This window comes from Labeo rohita, chromosome 23 (assembly GCF_022985175.1).
Source record: "Labeo rohita strain BAU-BD-2019 chromosome 23, IGBB_LRoh.1.0, whole genome shotgun sequence".
NCBI classification, from domain to species: Eukaryota; Metazoa; Chordata; class Actinopteri; order Cypriniformes; family Cyprinidae; genus Labeo; species Labeo rohita.
In genome coordinates, this window is record NC_066891.1 from 5573873 (window position 1) to 5597586 (window position 23714).

The 23714-nt window shown below is 30.5% G+C and overlaps 1 protein-coding gene across 1 annotated transcript; it reads right to left on the reverse strand.

Moving 5' to 3' along the window:
* Window positions 1–333: 333 nt before the first annotated feature.
* On the reverse strand, window positions 334–19828 carry ppp1r14c (protein phosphatase 1, regulatory (inhibitor) subunit 14C). Its single transcript, XM_051097425.1, has 4 exons — window positions 19516–19828; window positions 5503–5586; window positions 4520–4552; window positions 334–2721 (listed from the first exon to the last, which is right to left on the reverse strand). Exons 1-4 carry the CDS (start codon window positions 19792–19794, stop codon window positions 2647–2649), a joined length of 471 nt encoding a protein of 156 aa, XP_050953382.1. The 5' UTR covers window positions 19795–19828; the 3' UTR covers window positions 334–2646.
* Between the last annotated feature and the right edge of the window lie 3886 nt (window positions 19829–23714).

Genomic DNA, 23714 nt, shown 5'->3' on the forward strand with positions numbered 1-23714 from the left:
GAAACCTCTTGGAGCTTGGAGAAGAGCATGAATATGTATAAGAATTATAGACAAATGACAGATCTGTCTGCATTATGTAGGGAGGATTCGTAAGAATTCTGATATGGACCACAAGACGAACAGTCTTGTAGCAAGAAAGCGGATTAATACATTTTCAGGATTAATGTGACATGTTCAGTAATTAGATGCAAATTTGTGTCTAACAGACCCCAGAAAGCATGTATTCCACAATGCATATCTACATAACACCACTCCTACATAGGCTTGCTTGTATGATATGTTTGAAATATTGTGCATTTGTGTGAATAAAATGAAGTGACACTGACAAATGTGTATTATAACAGTTCAGACACTTTGCCTTTATTTTAAGTAGAACAGCACAAAAGACCACACTTTACATATATCTAAAAAACAAAACAAAAAAACAAACACCTAAAACGCAGATATACAGTCAATAAAAATGAATAAAAAGTTGTGAATTTAATATTTATAAGAGTAATACTTGTAATAATGTATAAAAAGACAAATCATCGCTTAAGTAAGCGATCCAAATGTTCCTATCATGCCAGTAAAACATGCATAAATAAAGCTTTCGTACACTCAAATACATCTCTAACATTTTAGAAACAAAACAAAGCAAATAAATTTAAAAAAAGAGATCAAGATCAGCCTAAACCCTGAATGTTCTTCTCCGAGAGAAAGTTCAAAACGTACTTGAAAACACGCAAACTCCTTAAAATCTACAATATTTAGGCCGATAGAAATGTTCAGGATAGCGATTTTTGCCCCTTTTCTCTCGGCCTGCAAAACACATCGTCCATTCGCTGTAGAGGGTTAAACGTTTAAACAGCACCATAGTTTTTCCCCTGGATTCCTTGTTATACAATTTACACCATCACAAATCTGACCCATGAGTATGACACCGAATGACACGAAGATTAAATGTTACAGCGAAACGTAATATACATGTACCAATTTACACCAATAGCACTTTATAATATGCTAATATTCAGCCGGTTTATATTCTTTGGCAGCCTCCGTGTAAAGAGAAAAAAGCCTAGATTTTAATGATTTACGTGCTTTCAATAATGGCTTGAGTCAAACTAGACACCTCGGTCGTTAGACGAACACTTACCATCATCACAGTTTGTCTGTTAATAAGATCTACTCTCATGCAGCCCTTGTTCACTTGCAGAAGTATTCAAATCTCAGGTTATGTTCGCAATAGCATACTAGTATACTACGCTCAGCTACTAATTCAGCAGTATGCTACATTACATGAATGCATTTGCATATGCAGTGTATAGAATACTATATTCCACAATGCAATGCACTGAGTATTCTAGTATTTAAAGGAACAGTTCACCAAAACATGATCAGCTTATATTTAGGACATCTAAGATATAGATGAGCTTTTTCCTCATCAGAACAGATTTGGAGAAATTTAGTCTTGGGTGTCCAAACAGCTGGCACAAAGTGTTATTATGGATTAGGGACAAGTAAGCGAAAAACAGACTTCACAAGACGTTAACTGATGGACTACAGTGGTGTGGATTACTATTGTGATGTTTTTATCAGCTGTTTGGACTCTCATTCTGATGGCACCCATTCACTGCAGACGATCCATTGGTGAGCAAGTGATGCAATGCTAAATTTCTCTAAACCTGATGAAAAAACAAACCCATCTACATCTTGGATGGCCTGGGGGTGAGTACATTTTCAGAAAAATTTCTCTTTTTGGGTGAACTATTTCTTTAATTCCAAACATAGCCTTATTTCTTAACTTTCTGTCATCATAGCCCACCCAAAATCTTTGAACTTTTAACATCCCACAATCATATTCACTTTATGAAAGTAGTTATTTTAGCCACAGACCTTTCAAGAACAGTTCAACTTTCTTGAAAGATTATCATAGTTATAAAAAAAACTGAATTATGATGGTTATATGACAGACTGATATGTATTCTGGCCAATTATATGAGTTGAAACTGAACATTACCCACAGTTTATGACCCTAAATATGCTTTTCTTAAGTGTAGATTCTAGGAAAGAATAACTCTCGTGCAAAATTATGAAATTTAACTGGGCAGATATTGGCAAACATGACTGCTGATCCAGGATCAGATGATTGGAAAAATACTAAAGGACAGTAACTGAAGGGGGAGGGAGGGGAACTGTTCTGAGATCAGCAGAAAAAGCAAACAGCTATTAAGAATGGTCTGTTACTTAAAAAAAAACAAAAAACAAAACTGGATGTGACTTAATCAAAAAAAAAAAAAAGGCTATAAAAAATAGCTGTAATACTGCACCAAACAGTGTAATAATGTGTTGGTCGTCTAAGACCCTTAGGTTGAGGACAGGAACATCAGACCATCCCGAGCAGCTGCTGAAATTGTTTGATTATGTCCCGGATGAACTTCACACTCTTGGATTTATTGTGTGATCTATGGGAAATGGATGACTGAGTTTAGGTATACTAAAAGTCCGGGTCATTTGAAAATGAACTCTGCTATATTGATTCTGGGCCAGAAATGAATCCTGGGATATGAAGTCCTTGAGGGCTGTATGAGGTCGACTTCAGGCTGAGTGATGGATTGTGGGACCTGTAGTCCAGGTAGCTGGATTGTCGTTGGCATCTTTGAGCACTTAAAAGCTTTTCTTCTGCGGAGCGCTGAGTTTTCGCATTCCTCTTATCCTGCCGAGGAGCTCGCGTACGAAGTCCTGGTGTAGAGAGAAAGACAGAGAGGGCGAGACAGATTGTATGTTGTAAAATTCTTTCATTCTCTTCTGCTCATTCACTGTCTGTGTGAGTGTAAAGCCTGTGGCTGTAGGTCAGCAGCAATGCTGCAAGGTCAGTGGTTTGCAGACTGTGTGGTTGGTTTTGGCAGAGGCGAGCACACATACTCAAACAAGAGCACATGTTAGTGTTTAAGGGTCTGTGATTAGATTAGAGAGGATTGTAGAGAGGATTGTAAGAGTGCATATTTGCTTTTCATTTAACACAAGATAATTATGAACACGAGTGTGTTTGGATGTCTAAAGATAAAAATTACACTTAAAATATATTTTTTAAAATAAAAAAGTACAATATTTAAACATTTCTTTTGAAAGAAATTCATATTTTTTATATTTTTATATAATAGTATCATTATTACTGTTTTAAATTGATTTAAAGTGACAGTATGGGTATTTATAATATTATGTATTCTTATTAAACATTGATAGATTGTTTTCAACGTTGATAATAAATAGAAACGCACATCAGCATATTAGAATGATTTCTGAAGGATCATGTGACACTGAAGTAATGATACTGAAAATTCAGCTTTGCATCACAGGAATAAATTACATTTTAAAATATATTCAAATAAAAAAAATTGTAAAAAAAAAAATTAAAAATAATATATTTTATTTATATATTTATTTTTAAAAATAATATTTTTACTTTTTGATCAAATAAATGCAGCCTCAGTGAACATAAAAGACTAACGTTACAGACACCAAATTTTTTGAACCAAAGTGTATACATAATAAAATAAAATATTAGAAGACTTATGTTATAAATAAATAAATTCTGAAATATTTTTACTATTTAAAATAATTGTATTTAAAATAAATGTAATTTATTTCTGTGATCCATTTCAGATAAATGTTGTTCTTCTGAACTACCTATTAATTAAAGAAACCTGAAAATATTCTACTCAGCTGTTTTCAACATAATAATAAATGTTTTTGAGCAGCAAATCAGAATATTAGAATGATTTCTGAAGGATCATGTGACTGGAGTAATGATGCTAAAAATTCAGCTTTGAAATCACAGGAATAGATGGAATTTTAAAAATATTTAAAAACTTCACTGTTTTTGCTGGACTTTTGCTGGATCAAATAAATGCAGGCTTGGTGAGCAGAAGAGACTTCTTTAAAGAACATTAAAAACATATGACTGGTAGTGTATATAAAAAAAATCTAAATCTAAAATTAAATTAAAAATAAAAACAGCAGAACCAAATTTCAATAATCAAGTAAACATGTTTAAATTGGGGTAAATGCAATTGTATATATGTGTGTGTTGGTCAGTGGGATATTGTGTCTGCTGTAGCTCCTATGCACTGTGATTTTGATAGTGTTGGATGGATTCTTTGAGCACACACATGTTTTCAGGTCAGTGCACTTGTATGAAATCCACTAGCATGTCCTGAAGCAGTGCATGTGTGTGTGGAGTAATCAAAATGCAACCTCATATGTTACTGATATGAAGCACTCATGCGGTCAGTCATGCAAGCCACATACACTCCTTATGAACAGCATGCAACATTTAACTAATTATATACATTTATTATATATATGAGACTAATATTGTTGCATATACATGTATGCAACTATAAGGCAGTGAATACGGCTATAAAGCTTTTGCTTTGTGAATGCATCTATGATGCCTTAAAATATTATCTATGTATGAAGTTCACTAGGTTTCAGAATAGAGCTGTGTTAGTGGCCTATATTTTACATTATGACTTACGTCAGTAGGCTTGTAGCAGTCTGACAGTGATTCCTAAGGGGCAAAACCAGAGAGATATCAACCGAATGAAACACATATCAACAACTTTAGAAACCTGAACATTTACAGATTTAAAATAGACTAATATGTACACAACATGAAGTTTTGGCTATAGGGCATTGCAAGTGTGCAGTCCTGGTTTTCCTGCTTAACGTGTTTTTGCATTACTGTTTTGGTAGAAAAAAAACTCAAGGGGGCGCTAGAGTTGCTTTTAAATGTCTACAATAGTAAACCAGATGTGGTTACAGCTAGCTAGCTGTAAACATATAGCCGTAAACTTTAATTTTAACAAATTACTCAACAAGACTTACTTAGTGCCCCTACTTAATAGCACTGAGAATGCAAAATGCTGCAATTATTATTGCATTCTGTTATGTTTCATAACAATGACATGTGAAACTAGGCATAGCTAGAATCGTTTGCATTTTAATGTTTGCACTAATTTCAATACTTTGTCTTTAAATGGAATAGTTCACCCAAAAATGAAAATTAGTTACATTGATTTTTCATTGAAACAGATTAAAGCAATGTAGCACTGCATCACTTGCTCACCAGTGGATCCTCTGCAGTGAATGGGTGCCGTCAGAATGAGAGTCCAAACAGCTGATAAACATTTTAATGATTGAATTGTTTTTTACAAACACACAGCTTTTCACTTTACAAGATGTTAAATGATGGACTGGAGTGGTGTGGATTTATTGAGGATTATTGTGATGTTTTTAATCAGCTGTTTGGAATCTCATTCTGACAGCACCCATTCACTGCAGAGGATCCACTGGTGAGCAAGTGATGTAATGCTACATTTCTCTAAACCTGATGAAGAAACAAACTAATCTACATCTTGGATGGCCTGTGTGTGAATACATTTTTTAGCATATTTTCATTTTTGGATGAAAAAATAAGAAAATGCATTCTCTTAAACACATGCTCAAACAGAAATTCACCTGCAGTTTTACAGCTCTTTCATCTTCACTGTTCACCTCCAGGAGATCATCAATGTCTATCTCCACCTCCGGCATTTCCTCTTCCTGTAGAAGCAGAGATCAGGCGACATTAGTGGAAGTGAATACATCACAGTGAGAAATCACAAATGAGATTTCTGAAAAAATACAGAAACATCTAAAACCACCAAGAATTAAAAAGAAACCCCCAAGCAATTAATTTCTCCACTGGGTCCTGTTCTTCATTAGTGCAGAAATGCTAACAGATTGTATGGATGTGGTCTAGATCAAATCAGCAGCCGAGAAATTCTGAATTATATGTTCATCAGGGACGTTTATAGGAAGCTTTCTAGGGAACATCAGGAAGCACTCTGAAGGGTCATTAACCAGAACGCCATGCCACTGTGATGACAGACAGAGCCACACAGACAGGATGAGATGAGCTCTATAAATACACTCGCCTCTTTAAAGGTGAAAGAAGAAGAGGGAAGTATTTTCCATGTAGCAATGGCTTTGGCTCGTTTGCCAAAGGAGAGATGGAATAATACACATCAGCCATATACACAAACATTATGAAACAACATTTGTCATTTCTGTCTGTGTAAATTTCAGGGATTGTGAGCGTTTCAGTTAATTCTGTATTTGCATGGCAGATCCAAGGACAAATCCATGATTCGCTGTCAAGATTTACTCCACTTTGTCAAATGTGCATGACATTACATTACATCACATTACGTCTGTTTTTTTTTTTTTTTTTTTAATTTATAGTTTGAAATGTTCTCTACAGAAGCCTGTATCTGCCACTGAATAAAAAATAAAGGGCAACTTTATGACTTTTTATCTCACAACCTTCTTGCAGTTGCGAGTTTACGTCTTGCAGTTCTGACTTTTTTTCCTCAGAAGATGTAAGATCGCAATTGCAAGTTTTAAAGTCCAGTTCTGAGTAGAATCTTAGAATAGTTTATATTTCACAGTTCTGTCTTCATAAGACACAATTGTGTTTTATAAATAATCTATTTAAATAATCTCGCAATTCTGATTTTTTTTCTGAGGATTTCATGTTTATATCTCGCAATTCTGAGTTTATAAGTCCCAATTGGGAGTTTACATCTCACAATTATGCGAAAAAAGAATTGCAAGATATAAACTTGCAATTAAAAAGTTGCAATTATTATTATTTTTTTTTTCATTTTGTATTCAGTGCCGGAAATGGGCTTACATAGTTTTCACTCATACAGTTTGGTACTGATATAGTTTTAAATGCACATGCATACATATATACATACATTCTTTTTCACACTAAAACATTACAAAGCATTATTTTTAAATTATTTACTATTATTTATTAATATTTTATAGATCATTTTTATAATTAATAATTAATAATTAATAATTTATTTATGTATTGAATTATACAATTAATTATTTGTATTTTTTTATTTTATATATCTACAAATTATTTTAATTAACATTATTATCTACATTTTTACATATATATACACACACACACACACACACACACACACACACCACATACACCTTACACACATCATTTAATAAATAAGTAATAATAATTAATTACACATAATTATTAATTATATAGGTTGAATTATTTAATATCTATATCTATCTATCTATCTATCTATCTATATATATATATATATATATATATATATATATACACACACATATATACATATACACACACAATTTTATAATTTTAACAACAATTTTATAATTTAAATCTTTTTCACACTAAAACATTACAATGCATTTTTTTACATTACTTATATTGCTACATTTCATACATATTTTATATATAAAACACACACACATGTGTATGTACATATAACATATTGTCTATATTTATTAATTAATACTTAACATTTGTGCCCCTGGACCACAAAACCAGTCATAAGGGTCAGTTTTTTCAATTGATATTTTTCCATCATCTGAGAGCTGAATAAAAAAGATTTCCATTGATGTATGGTTTGTTAGGATAGAACAATATTTGGCTTACAACTATTTGAAAATCTGAGTGCAAATAAATAAATAAATAAATAAATAATTAAATAAATATAAATATTGAAAAAAAAAAAAAAAGTGCCTTTAAAGTTGTCCAAATGAAGTTCTTGGCAATGCATATTACTAATCAGAAATTAAGTTTTGATATATTTACGGTAGGAAATTTACAAATTATCTTATATTAATACTTAATATCCTAATGATTTTTGGCATAAAAGAAAAATCGATAATTTTGGCTGTTGCTTCAAATATACCCATGCTACTTATGACTGGTTTTGTTGTCCAGGGTCACAGTTATTCTTACAATTTAATTTTTTTTTTTTTTGAACATTTCCTGAAAAGGCAGACTCAGCTCTAACTGTCTTAAATATCTATATAAACAACTGCACAAGCCGTATCAGCTTCACATGCTCCACAGTTAACAGTTCAGCTGAAAAAAGCAGCAAGATTTCTACTCCTGCTCCCCAGATCTACCCGTTACCAATTTCTCTGTCTCAGGCTGCACTGATGTTGTATTTACTAGCAACTCAAATGATCATCAGTTTAATAAACACTGCTTCCTTTTAGAGAGAATACTGAAAGAAGAAGAGCGAAAGAGAAGAAGAGATTTAGCAGAAGCAGGTCAAAATGATTAGTGCTGGTCTGCAGAGTTAATAAGGATGAGTCCGTGTGTGTGTGGGTTAAGAAAGCGTGGGTGGTTGAGAAGAAAATTCACACTACGGTTCATACGGTGAGGGAAAACTGACAGTGATGGATCTCTACCTGTTTGTATGCCTTCAAAAGAGAGATTTCATCAAAAATATGAGTAATTTCACATCAAGTGTTTCCTCAGGAGATCTCAGGAATGTCTTAATTCTTATCAACTTTGCATAGTGTATTATCTGAGCTGTGCAATCCAGACAAAGGTGGATACTGTGAATTCATGTACATTTATTCAGAATGATTCTGACACACTTTTAACACAAATGGATACACATCAGTGTATATTAACACTATAAATCTGCAAAAGCAGACACACTCACATATGCATTTTTAATGAAGTCTTTTGACAAATCAGCCTTTTAGTACACCAGCATGGTTTCCTTAACCTTGTTAAAGCTGTTTGTTAAAATAATGATCCAATCAGTCGCCTGCCTGCTGTCAGATTGGCTCATTCATCATGCGTTTACACATTCACCATTAGACGAACTAACATTTTAGACCATTTGTCTGTGTGCTCTCTCTTTGAAAGGGAAAATGGCAAGGAAGACAATACCAGCCACAAAGACTCCAGCAGATAAAGCTGAACCATCAGCAGATCAGTCAAGCCAGCCGCCAAGACGGAACCAATCAATCACAGGCTGATCCAACATCAGTCAAGATAAGCTGACACACAGGCCATCAGCCTCAAATAATCATTTCATTAGTTACATTCACAATGATGTACCAAGCAGATAGTCCAGACCACTACAGCAGCCACATGGGAACATGCTAACAAAATGCTCAGGGCAACTTTGCAACCATATTATCAACACCTTGGTGTTGTTGTGGCTAGTATTATGAAGGAAACATTATATATTATACTATAAATAAGAAATGACACACACAAACAAAGACCCACCCACCCACACCTTTTTATATATATAAAATATATATATGAAATACACACACACCTTTTTATATATTTAAATGACATATATTTATCATAAGTTGTATTTTTATAAAATGTATTAATATGTAATATATATAAAAAAGTATATATGCTTTTTATAAGTAATTAATTATGTATTGAATTACATATTTAATTATTATGTATTTGTTATATATATATATATATATATATATATAATAAAAAAGGAATAAAAAAAATTAAGTTATTCAACATGAATATTATGAATGAAATTAAATATATTAATACATTTAGAAAAATTACACACACACACACACACACACACACACACATACATATTATATATATATATGTGTATGTATGTATGTATGTATGTATAATTTAGATGAATAAACATAATATTAATAAAGAATAAATAATAATTTCATAAAATCTATAATAAAAAAATAAATAATATTCAAGTAAATAATTCAATAATTGAACACAGGTATCATTTGTATCAAGTAATGAATTAATTTCTATTAAATATTAAGTTGTTATTTAAATATCAAAAATATTTATCGATCCTTATCTTTAATATTTATCTATCTATAATTGTTCTATATAATATTATTTTTAAAACCTTTGATTAATTATTAATTATTTATGTGGTGAATTATACATTGAATTATGTATTTGTTTATTTTATACAAATTATTTTATTTATATTCATTAAAATGTATACATGTATAATCACACATATAATAAATAAGCAATAATATTATTTAAATCTAGTTATTAATTATATATATGCTGAAATACTGCTATTATTAAATAATTAATATTATAAATTATTTGTATATTATGAGATACATATACATATATATACATACACACACACACACACACACACACACGATAACATTTATTTACAACTTAGTATTTAATAGCAATTAATTTATTACTTATTATATGAACATTATGCATACATACACGTATCAAAACGCCTTTAAAGTTGTCCAAATGAAGTTCTTAGCAATGCATATTACTAATCAAAAATTTAATTTTGATATGTTTACGGTAGAAAATTCACAAAATATTTTCATGGAACATGATCTTTATTTAACATCCTAATGATTTTTGGCATAAAAGAAAAATTGATCATTTTGACCCAAACAATGTATTTTTGGCTATTACTACAAATATACCCAAGTTACTTAAGACTGGTCCATATAGCTATTGCGGTTGTTTCATAAAGGCATCTTTCCATTTTAATAAATCCTTCATTTGCGCAATCATTAATGGCTACTACAGTATCATAAATCATTAATTACTTTTACTAATCATTTTTCATTCCAGCTGCTTGCATGTAACATCTCTCCATTGTGAATGAAAAGCCCTGCAGGTGGATTGTGGGTAGTGAAAGTGTGTGCCTTCAAGCCCAAATGTTGAATGAGCTTCTCCAGTCCGCAGAAGCAGCACACACACCTTCACTTGACCTATTTGTGCATTGTGCCTCATCGTGCAGTCGACAGAGCAGAGGGAAACCGTCTCTCCCCCACACGGAGCAGACAGGTCAGATCACAAAGGATTTGTATCAGAAAAGCAAACAGACGTTGGTGTGAGGAGAGGTCTTGGAGAAATATGCGAAATGTACACAGAAATGCCCACAGCAATGCTGAGAAATCACACACGCTCCCACACACATAACACCATTTGCATACCAACATAAACAAGCAGGTTGTACTGTACTGCGCACATATGTGCTCGTGAAATACTATACACATGCATATTCTGTGTGTCATGGATGATTTATGATCAGGATCCTCCGGTCGACAGAATAAAGATGATAAATTTATTCTCTCCAAGGCAAAGGTGACATGAAACCATTTTTTAGTGGGCATCAGTTGCATTGGTTGCTTTATTAATATGACTGAAGACAAAAAAACAAAAACAAAAAGCCTATATGCATTATATACACAAATAAAATATGTTAAATGTAATTGTATAGTTTCTAATAGCAAGTAAAGAGGCATGATTTAAAATTCAAATTTTTAAATAATTTTAAAATTTAATCAGCATATTAGAATGATTTCTGAAAGATCATGTTACACTGAAGATTGGAGTAATGATGCTGAAAATGTAGATTTGCATTATATAAATTACATTTTAAAATATATTCAAACAGAAAACAGTTATTTTAATTTCTAATAATATTTCACCATATTACTGTTTTTACTGTAGCCATGGAGAGCAAAAAATTAAAAATAAAAATAAATGAATTAATAAATTAAATTAAATTAATTCTTAAAAGTAATTTATATATATATATATATATATATATATATTTTTTTTTTAATTAATTCTTCTTTTTTTATTTATTACAATTGATGTCAAATTTAAATTTTATTTATTTATTTATTTATTTTTTTACATACAGTAATTGTTTTCTTAATAATCAGTTAAATTTGCATTTTAAATGAGCTTGGTTTAAAAAGCCGTGACGCTTCTGCTACAAGGTCACACGGAGATTAAACTCTACGATAAACACAAACAAACGCCAGCAGGATCATCTCTGATACAAAACACAAACACGCTGCATCAGTACAAACAGTCAAAGAGGAATGAAAAGCAGCGCCCCTGATATCAGACAGACAGACAGACAGAACCCTGAAGCGCTCGACATCAAAGTCAAACCCCTTCCCCCCTCGCTGAAGAGGAAGATGACAGCGGAGAGGGGGGTTGAGGGTATCTTTTGCAGACAGGGGCATATTAGCAGAACCCCACTGAGCTGAATGTACAGGACACATCTCACTGCTTCTTATGCTGTGCTGTGTGTCAGAATGCACAGTGTGTGTTAATTTGTGTGCTGTGTGTCACTCAGTACTAATATAATTAACAGGATGCTGAATTTAGCTACTTTGTTTGATAGATTACAGTATTTAGAACAATGCAAAATTAATTTTATTTATTAGAAATTTAATAATGTCCATCATCACCTCTACATTTAAATAAGTTGTATATGTAAGAAAAAAATTCTACTACTATTAGTTTTTATTAATATTCTGAATTAGTTTTAATCTTTATATTTTTGTGTGTTTATTTTAATTTTAGTTTGTTTTAGTCATTTTGTGTCGTCATTATTCGTTTTTGGTTTTTTTTTTAAATGTCAGAAGAATTAATTCTTCTGTTTTTGTCATTTTAATTTTAAAGTTTCAGTATATTTGTTGTTTTTTGTCTTTTTTATTAGCTTTTGTCTTTCCCAAATTGTTTGTATAGTACTTATTAATATTTTGAGTTCGTTTTTGTTTTTATATTTTATATTTTGTGTTGCAATTTTTATTAGTTTTTTTTTTAAGTCTAAGTAGTTTTTATTTATATTTTAAATATCTTAATTTTTCTTTTTTTGTTTTAATTTTAAAGATTTAGTAATTTTGTAGTTGTCGTTTTTTTGTCTTTTTTAGTTTTAGCTTTTTCAAAACATGTCTGTATAGCTTTTTTTTTATCTATTTTGAATTGATTTTCCTTATATTTTCTGTTTACATTTTTAATTTTAGTTAAAGTTTTAATCATTGTGTTGTTGTGTTCCTGTCATTTTTGTTAGTTTTTATTTATATTGTGAATGTCTTGATTTTTCTATTTTTTCTATTGTCATATTTATTTGAAAGTTTTAGTAATTGTGTGATTTTTTTTTTCCCTAATTGTGATCATTTTTATTTGTTTTTGTTATGCCTGTATAATACTTTTTAATATTTTGAATTGGTTTTCCTTCTATTTTCTGTTTGCATTTTAATTTTAGTGAAAGTTTTAGTAATGTTGTTGTCATGTTTTTATTAGTTTTTTAAAAATATATATAATAATAAATATCGTTTTTATAATTTTTTTAATTAGTTTTCATTTTTATATTTTTAAGTTTTAGTAATTATGTTGTGTTCTTGCCATTTTTATTGAAAAAAAAAAAACATTTATTTCAGTTTTAATTTGAGTTATTTTAGTTCATCCATTTAAACTAACTAGCTGTTTTTTTGTTTTTTATTTCAGTTAAGATGTTTGTTTTATGGTTCTAGTTTTAGTTTACTATATTATCCCTGATTACAATTAAAATATAAATGTTTTAACTGTTTTTTCTTTTCTAAAAATGCTTTCACTTCAAACTCGAAACCAAATGTAACAGGCTTTGCAAAAACAAATATGTCATGCGTTATTTTTTTTTCTCCATTATAGTGCGATTTATTTAGAAGCACACTAAAACCAAGTCATAATGCCAAAATATTTATTTAAATCTTAAGTATATATAATTTAATTCTAAGTATAAATGAAGTCTGAGTTGAAATACTTTCTAAGTTGACATACTTTGCAAGTTTGTAACCACATAAAAAAGCCATAAAAATGGAAAATGCATGTTTATTGCCTGCTAATCTGAATATTTAGGATTAGTGTTTAGCACAGCAGTGTTACTGAATTAGCTTTCACATCCTATCACAGCACTATTCATCCTTCATCACACAGTGAGAATCTGCACGCTTGCAAACTGCTGCACGTTGCCCAAAATAGACAGAATCCTCAGCAGAAAACAGCTTAGGCAGCAGTTTGTGACCGTCATTGATTTGAGGACTCCATCATTAGCTCGCACGTAACCGCCTCATCTGCGCGTTCAATGCGCTAATGAACTCCAGACGGACCTGTTTTACTAAGACAAAGCCCATCAGAGCTCTGACACACATATACATGCAAATCGCAACAAGAAACGGCCTACATTTGTTCTTGGTAAGCCTTGTAAGTGCAGACGAGGCTGCTGAGAAAGCAGAGATCATGCTGTGAAAATGGACACAAACACACAAACACACATCTTTAGTGTTTCTCAGAGGATTGTTAGTGTGTGCATGAGATAACATGCTGTTTTACTCAAGGCAGAAATTGATTCAATTCCCAGTCTAGAAATCTCTGTACTTCTCTACCGTAAAATTGCCTGTTTTTCCTTTTGTTTTATCGTCCACGAAACATATTCTATTCTAATTCTATTATATTCATCCATCCTCTGCCTTTCCATTACTTTCCTCTCATCTTCCGTTCTAATTTCTGCTCTAATTCCTTTCTCCCAATCCTCTTCTCCCAGAAGTCATGGAAATTAACCTCTGAAAATCCTGATAACGTTACACCATTTTTACTGCTGGATACACTCTTTCGCTATATGGCGGGCAAATTCATCTAATTCACGCTGTGCTGTCACTCATTCTGATTGGCTGAGGTCGGAGTTCAGCTCGGTGATGTCATAGCCACAAGATGTTATAAAGCGAGCCAGTTTAAGCTCATCACAGACTTAAATTGGCCAATCACAATGTCAAATTGGCTGTGAATACTTAATACTTGTACTCAAAGAGGCGACAAAACAACCTTCAAATGGTTGCATCATTAAACCAAATGTTATTTTTCAGGTTTTCATTTTTATATTTTAATTTTAATTAAGGTTTTAGTCATTTTGTTGTATGTTCTTGTTATTTTTATTGTACTCTGAAAACGCTGGGTTGTTTCAACTCAACTTTGGGTCAAGTATGGACTAACCCAACTGTTGGGTTAAATTTTTTAATTAAGTTTTTAACCCAAAAATTGAGTTAGTCCACATTTGACCCAAAGTTTAAAAGTTAAAGCAACCCAGCAGTTTTTAGAATGTAGTATTTTTTTTTAATGTCTACAGAGATTTATTGATATTTTAAATTAGTTTTAATTTTTATATTCTGTTTTAATTTCAGCTCAAGCTTTAGTAATTTTGTTGTCTTTTGTATCATTTTTTATTGACATATATGTCTATATTATTAAATGTGTATATTAATTATTTTTTATATTTTCTGTTTTCATTTTAATTTTAGCTGACGTTTTTCTATATTATTAAATATGTCTATATACATAATTTCATTATTTCAGTTTTATTTTAATTTTAGTTAAAGTTTGAATAATTTTCTTGTATGTTCATATCATTTTTATTGGTATTTGTTTTTTATGTCTATATAATTAAATGTCTATATTATTTAATTTTAATTTAATTTATTTTTTTGGTTTAATTTTTATATTTTATGTTTTCATTTTAATTTTAGTTAAAGTTTTGTTATTTGTTTTTTTTTAATAAGTCTATATTATTAAATATATCTATATCAATTATTTTTTATTTCAGTTTTATTTTAATATTTTCTGTTTTGATTGTAATTTTAGGTAAAGTTTTAGTAATTTTGTTGTATGTTCTTATTTGTAATGGTATTTGTTTTTAAATATGTCTATATTATTAAATATATCTATATAAATTATTTTTTTATTTTAGTTTCAGTTTAATTTAATATTTAATATTTTGTTTTCATTTTCATCGTGCTTATCATTTTTATTAGAATCTGTTGTTTTTTAAAAATATGTTTAGATTAAATATATCTATATAAATTATTTTTTATTTTAGTTTCATTTTTTCATTTTAATTTAAAAGTTTTAATAATTTTATCGTATGTTCTTATAATCTTTATTGATATTTTTAAACATTTTTATTGGTATTTTATTGTTTTTTTAAAGTATGTCTTTTTTGTTTTTAAATATGTTTTTGTTATTTTAGGTCATCCATTAAATATCAAGTTAAAGAAGTTTACTTTTTTTTAAACATTGTATTTTATTTCAGTTAAAGCTTATTAAAAAAAAAAAAAAATCCAAGAGACTTTTTATGTTTTTAGTTAACTATAATAACTCTAATTACGATTAAAATATCATGCTTTAACTGTCTGATTTTTTTCTGTTCTTGTCTAAAAATAACATTCAAAACCAAATGTTATTAAAGTTAACTAAAACTAAAACCAAAAAGTTACTTGAAATAAACATTAAATTACATAAAATTATTTTATTTTAGCTAGTTGCAACTCACATTTGTTTAGTAACTTTGAAGCACTAAAACTAAAAATCAATACCAAAAAAAAAACAAACAAACAAAAAAAAAACCTATACAGACATTAAAAAAAAAATAACAAAAACGTCAAAAACATAAAATTACTAAAACTTTAGCTAAAAATACAGTGAAAACAGAAAATCTAAAAATAAAATCTAATTCAGAACATTAACTGCATACTTGAGTTATGAATTGTCTTTTGACATTTGGGAATGCAACAATGCATACAATCAAGCCTATTTACACAGCTAGTATGTGCATTCATGCTAGAGACAGAGAGTAAGTTTCAGGCCTTGGAGTTTAGTTAGAAAAAGTTCAATTCTGTCAAACTTCTCCAGAGGCATAAAATCTTCACTGTCAGCAAGTAATCCCATCCTGACCTACTCTTCCTTAAGTAGGTCTGTCTAAGGCGTCAACACCTTACACTAACCCTAAAGGCCATATTGCACAATGGGGATGTTGCTAATGAGCGGCACGCAAATCACGTCAGCAACTGTCTGTTTACATGTTAACTTGATAAACACTTTACCTGAACAAACAAACGTGACAAATTTGCATATTAGAATGATTTCTGCTCATGTGACACTAAAGAGTGGAGTAATGATGCTGAAAATTCAGCTTTGCATCACAGGAATAAATTGCATCTTAATATATATTTAAATTAAAAACAGTTATTTAAAATAGTAATAATATTTTATATTTTTATGATTTTTACTGTATTTTTGATCAAATAAATGTAGACTTGGTGAGCATAAAACACTCAACACTGCATTAGACAAATGCAACAATACTAGTCTTTTAAAAAAAGCTCTATTTAGTAGTAAAGCTATTCCAATTCAGAATCCTGTTTACATGAAGTCTATTGCCTTTGATTGTAACCTGCTGTTAATAGGCGCCCAGACATTGAGCTGCGAACGGTTATTGGCTACGTGTGACTTCCTCCTCTTGTTTCTAATGTAAATGTGACGGGTCGTTAAAATGCACCTGAGTAAACACCTCTTTATGAGCTCACTTGTTTAATCTGATTAGATGCTTAAGCTTGTAAATGGCATCCTATTTGATGTTTTTATTAATGGCACGTATAAAATGCATTTTATTTGCCACAAATGCCATGTTCTAGATCAAAACAGGCTTACGATTATAACAGAGACAAATACCAAAAAAGAAAAAGTGAATATAATTCACAAAGATGTACACAGCAGTGCATAAAACACTGAGGATGCAACTGCAGAGACCAACAACATCCTCCTGTTTTCAACATGATTGCCAGTGAACTACTGCCATCAGAGATCCGGCTCTAAACACCCATAAGATGCTGCTGGGATTGTGTGTAAAGTCCAGAGAAACCATGTTAAAGGTTAATTTACCATATGTTCATGTCTGCTTATATTGAAGAAGGTTTATACAATAAACAACATGGCATTACATTAAACCTTACAGCCTAAAAACACCTATCCTCAGACCCATTGTGTTTTAAGAAACATATCAAACTCAGACGTGTAGCCACTTATTTTTAATGGAAAATAATTTCTCTTCAACATTAAAAAAAACAACAACAATAATTATTATGAATTATTAATACTGAATTATTACATAATATAATTTTTTATAAAGAATATACATTATAAATCAATACTGTCGTGTTTCTAACAGATAACATTCACACAAAAGGTAACTAAAAAGTAAATAAAAATTATTACTTAGTAAAAAACGAATTTATATTATATACAATTTATATATAATTGTAATAATAAAATAATTATAATTATATATTAAATAATAAATATATAATTTCATAATACATTTATAATATATTAAATTTATATAAATGACTATTTAGTAAATAACAAATTTATATAAGAATATATAATTAATAATGTAATTTTATTTATTACTATGAAATACGGTTAAAAAAATAGCATTTACCTGTATATGATGCTTTGAATACAATTAAATTAAAAATTAAAAATATATATTATTCATTATATTTGTTATTTACTAATTAATAATTTATATATAAAGTAAATTAAAATGATTAAATAACACAATTATATTCTATTAAATGTATATATAATTATAATAATAAATAATATAAATATAATAAATAATAAATAATACATATATAATTTTAATAACACATTTGTGATGTTAAATTTATATATATTACTATTTAGTAAATAAATTTATAACTAATTTCTATAAGAATATGTAATTAATAATAGAATTTTATTCATTATATATTATTTTTATTGTGCACATATAATATTTATTATAATAATAGAATAATAAATTTATAATATATTACATTTATATATATATTATTTAGTAAATAGCACATTTATCACTAATTTATATAAGAATATATAATTAATAATAGACTTTTATTTATTATATATTTTATTTATCATACATATATAATATTTATTAATAATATTATAATAATAGAAGTATTATAATAGTTAATATTTACTTACCTCAATAACCTAAAATAAAAGATAATAGAAGATAATTAAATAAAATGACAGTGATTAATAATTATCTAAATGAAATCACAGAGCTTTCCGAGTTTTTCCGCTTTGGGTTTAGTCTTACACAACCATATTTTGTCTAAAGATATATATATATATATATAAGACAGGTTTGTGACATTTTTAGCTCCAAGACTTGTTCACTTAAATATCAATTTCCTGTTTTTTCTCAAATCTTGAAAAACCCTTAGAATCCTTTTAACCCGGTCAACATGATTTCAAACTAGCCATTTCTCTCTTTCTTGTCTCTCTCTGGAGCCAACACAGCATCAGCAGAAAAAAAGCAAGCTGCTGCAGAACAGAAATACTGAGAGAGACAGATAGAGAAAGAACAAAAGAGACCAGCACACTGTACAGAGCAATAAGACACCTCACAGGGGTCAGCAGAATGACGTTTTGTCATCTTCAAATGAGCACTCATGCCAAAGGATGCCACACTTTAAAGATGCCTATTGCTGTAGCGTCATACATTACATCGCAGCCAAATGTAGGTCATACAAAGAAGATCAAATTTATCAACCTATAAACCTGAGGAGATGGTGGAGCTGAGGTTAAAAATCTTGCTTTGTGACCTTTTAGGTCAGAACCCCACACGGGATGACTGATACAGGCTACTACTATCACCACTGTGTCCTTGATTAAAACTCAAGTTACTTAAAACAGTAATAAATGAACTGTAAATAAGGCTCAAAATAACCAATTATTTTGCCTGGCTGATAAGTGACATGTTGGAAGATATTATTAATGTTGTTGTATTTCTAAGATAGATGCATACAAAAGGTCCAAAATATTTTTTTTTTAATAAAATGCAGTAGAAAAGATAGCATTTGTCTGTACTGTATGATAATTAAATGAATATAAATTTGTGTATTTTTATTTTAAAAAAATTAGAAATTGTTTAATTTACTAATTTAATTAGCTAAATTAAAGTAAGGCTTCCGGTTCGGGTCCGGTCTTACCTCGCAGTCGTAAAGTTCGCTCAGCTGTTCAATGATCCATTCCTCCAGTATGAGTCTCTTCCGCAGCTCTTTTCTGTCGTACTTCACCGTCACTTTTCCCTGTTTTTTCTGCACCGGGTCATCCCGCTGCATCGGTCCGGAACCGGCGCATCCGACGCCGGGCTGAAAGAACACTCTGCCCGCGGCCGGGGGTAGCTGTGCGGTCGTCTCGGCGCTGGCGGTGGACATTGCGGCGGTGATGGCGATGATGATGATGATGGTGGTGTCTGAGGGGTGCATGCACTGACACAGTTTCTCTTACCTGCTATTTAAAGCGCAGCGCGAGCATTTAAAGGACGCCCGGCGCGTGGGAGGGGAATGTCAAACCAATGTGCGCGCTCGCGTTAACGCTGTGAGTGCCAGAACGCGCACGGCATTGGTGAAACGGGAAATCCCTTGGTGCTCATTGGACACAACAGAGAACCTGAACAAGCCGTGCCAGTACAATGGTACAGTAAGACATGATAATACCGTGACATTTTGACATGTAGCATGGTATTAAACTTCTCTATCAGGTTATCTCTGTCTATCTATCTATCTATCGGTCTGTCTGTCTGTCTGTCTGTCTGTTTGTGTGTCCATCCGTCCTTCTATCTATCTATCTATCTATCTATCTATCTATCTATCTATCTATCTGTCTGTCTGTCTGTCTGTCTGTGTGTGTGTCCTATGTCTATCTATCTATCTATCTATCTATCTATCTATCTATGTCTGTGTCTGTCTATCTATCTATCTATCTATCTATCTATCTATCTATCTATCTATCTATCTATCTATCTATCTATCTGTCTGTCTGTCTGTGTGTCTGTGTGTCCATCCTTCTATCTATCTATCTATCTATCTATCTATCTATCTATCTATCTATCTATCTATCTATCTATCTGTCTGTCTGTCTGTCTGTCTGTTTGTGTGTCCATCCGTCCTTCTATCTATCTATCTATCTATCTATCTATCTATCTATCTATCTATCTATCTATCTATCCGTCTGTCTGTGTGTCTGTGTGTCCATCCGTCCTTCTATCTATCTATCTATCTATCTATCTATCTATCTATCTATCTATCTATCTATCTATCTATCTGTCTGTCTGTCTGTCTGTCTGTCTGTCTGTTTGTGTCCATCCGTCCTGCTATCTATCTATCTATCTATCTATCTATCTATCTATCTATCTATCTATCTATCTATCTATCTATCTATCTGTCTGTCTGTCTGTCTGTCTGTCTGTCCATCTATCTATCTATCTATCTATCTATCTATCTATCTATCTATCTATCTATCTATCTATCTATCTATCTATCTATCTATCTATCTATCTATCTATCTATCTATCCGTCTGTCTGTCTGTCTGTCTGTGTGTCCATCCGTCCTTCTATCTATCTATCTATCTATCTATCTATCTATCTATCTATCTATCTATCTATCTATCTATCTGTCTGTCTGTCTGTCTGTCTGTGTGTCCATCCGTCCTTCTATCTATCTATCTATCTATCTATCTATCTATCTATCTATCTATCTATCTATCTATCTATCTATCTATCTGTCTGTCTGTCTGTCTGTCTGTGTGTCCATCCGTCCTTCTATCTATCTATCTATCTATCTATCTATCTATCTATCTATCTATCTATCTATCTATCTATCCGTCTGTCTGTCTGTCTGTCCATCCGTCCATCTATCTATCTATCTATCTATCTATCTATCTATCTATCTATCTATCTGTCTGTCTGTCTGTCATCTATCTATCTATCTATCTATCTATCTATCTATCTATCTATCTATCTATCTATCTATCTATCTATCTATCTATCTATCTGTCTGTCTGTCTGTCCGTCACTACAATACAATTTTCAGTACACATAGGTTAATGTTTTGTATAAAACTGAATATATTATCATTCTATATAATACATTTGATTTGATTTTTTGTTTTTTTGTTTTTTAATATTTTGCTTTATAATGATATATAATTGATATATGGAGGCAACTGTGCTCCTATACAATACAGTCTAATACAATATGCAATACAAAATATGATAAAGCACAGTCACAGAATACAGTAAACATGCAGGTGGAGTATAAACAAGTAAAACAAAGGAAACAGGTAATTGGTGTGGCACGCACATGATCTTCCAGATAAACTTGTTCTGGTTTACAAATCAAATACATATTGTTACCAAACTGAGAGAAGGAGTTGCCTGTGTTATGATTATTATATCGATGCAGATGTGTATGTAAGAGGGAAGCTGAGGTCGGAGATTCAGTGGGATAGAGGACAGTGAGGAGAGAAAGTGTTCAGGGCTTATGTAACGTAATGAAACTCCCACTAATGAGATGGCCCAGTCCCAAAACACCAGTGCTGCTCTAGAAAGAGAACAAGAGAGACTGACGGAGAGAGATTTAGTACCTTCATGTTCTCAGTTATCTACTTTATAATGCTTCTTAATAACCATGTGGGATGCATGATGTATGTGAGCAGCCAGGATGATGGATTGGTAGACAAAAAGCATGGGGTGCCTGTATGTGGATTAGAGGTTATCCGGGGATATTCAATATTAAACCATCCAATCTAAAAATACACGGCTTATTGTTCTGTTTTTGTACATTCTGTGTTAAGCTGAACCAAACAATTCTCAGAAGTATTTTTTTCCTGATGTTTTATCCATTTGTTTTTATGTAAAAGAGAGATGTCAAATGATATCACTCCTATAAATAACAACTGGCTTAGCACACAAGTCAAACACACTCATGCAGACACACACATACCACATCGTGGTGCATGGGGACAGTCTATATTCTTATTGTACTTATATAATAAATATGATACATTCTTATAATTTTCATGTTCAGATCATGAAGGTCCAGATAGTACATTCACTTAATATTTTGAAGATATGAAAGAGTACTGTGAATTGCTGCCACCTTCTGGACATGTCATAGTATTACAAGGAAAACATAAACAAGTATACCATAAAAAAAGTACATAATGTATAGGTCAAGGTACTTGACAGGAAGGAATAGAATCTTAAAATGTGACCCGTAGTGGGTGAGCATTGAAAAGCATCCTATTGGTGTCTAATAAGAATTTGATTAACATGAAAATACATTACCACTAGATGGCAACACAATTACACAATTATTTAAGTGCATACTAACACACAAAATAAACTTGTCTTAATTAAAAATATTAAATACTTTATTAATCAGTAAAATATTTTAATAAACAATCAACATATTTATAATAACTGCTATATTATAAAATAAAATAATTAAAATATAATAAATATAAACGATTGAATGATTATAGAAAATATTAGAATATTGTACTGAAAATAATAAAACAAGTATTTTTTAAATATAAAATTATATAAATATTCTAAAATTAAATTCAATTAAGATTTTAAAACAAAAACAAACAAACAAAAAGATTTTTACCAATCAAAAGATTTTAAATGTTTTTTAAAGAAGTCTCTTCTGCTCAGCAAGCCATTTATTTGCATTTATTCGATCCTAAGTACAGCAAAAACAGTAAAATTCTGAAATATTTGTTTGTTTTCTATTTGAATGTATTTTAAAATGTCATTTATTTCTGTGATCAAAGCTAAAATTTTCAGCATCATTTCTCCAGTCTTCAGTGTCACATGATCCTTCAGAAATAATATGCTGATTTGCTGTTCGAGAAATATTTAATTATTAATATTATTATTATCAATATTTAAAACAGTCTAATACATCTTTTTTCAGGATTCTTTGATGAATAGAAAGATCCAAAGATCAGCATTTATCTGAAATAAAAAGTAACATAATACACTATACCATTCAAAAGCTTGGAGTCAGTATCATTTGTTTTTGGAAATTTTGGAAAGAAATGATACAAATTAATACTTTTATTTATCAAGGATTCTTTAAACTGATCAAAATAGATGATAAAGACATTTATAATGTTACAAAAGATTTCTATTTCAGATAAATGCTGTTCTTCTGAACTTTCTGTTCATCAAAGAAACCTGAAAAAAATCTACTCAGCTGTTTTCAACATAGTGATAATAATAAATGTTTTTAAAGCAGCAAATCAGAATATTCGTGACTGGATTAATAATGATAAAAATTCAGCTTTGAAATCACAGAAATAAATTACAATTTAAACTATATTTAAATAGAAAACAATT

Coding starts and splice junctions, on each gene's coding strand:
- ppp1r14c (XM_051097425.1), bottom strand. CDS start 19,794: ATGCACCCCTCAGACACCACCATCATCATCATCATCGCCATCACCGCC. Junction 5,587..19,515: donor GCGAACTTTACGACTGCGAG/GTAAGACCGGAC, acceptor CTGCTTCTACAG/GAAGAGGAAATGCCGGAGGT. Junction 2,722..4,519: donor ACTGCTACAAGCCTACTGAC/GTAAGTCATAAT, acceptor TCTCTACACCAG/GACTTCGTACGCGAGCTCCT.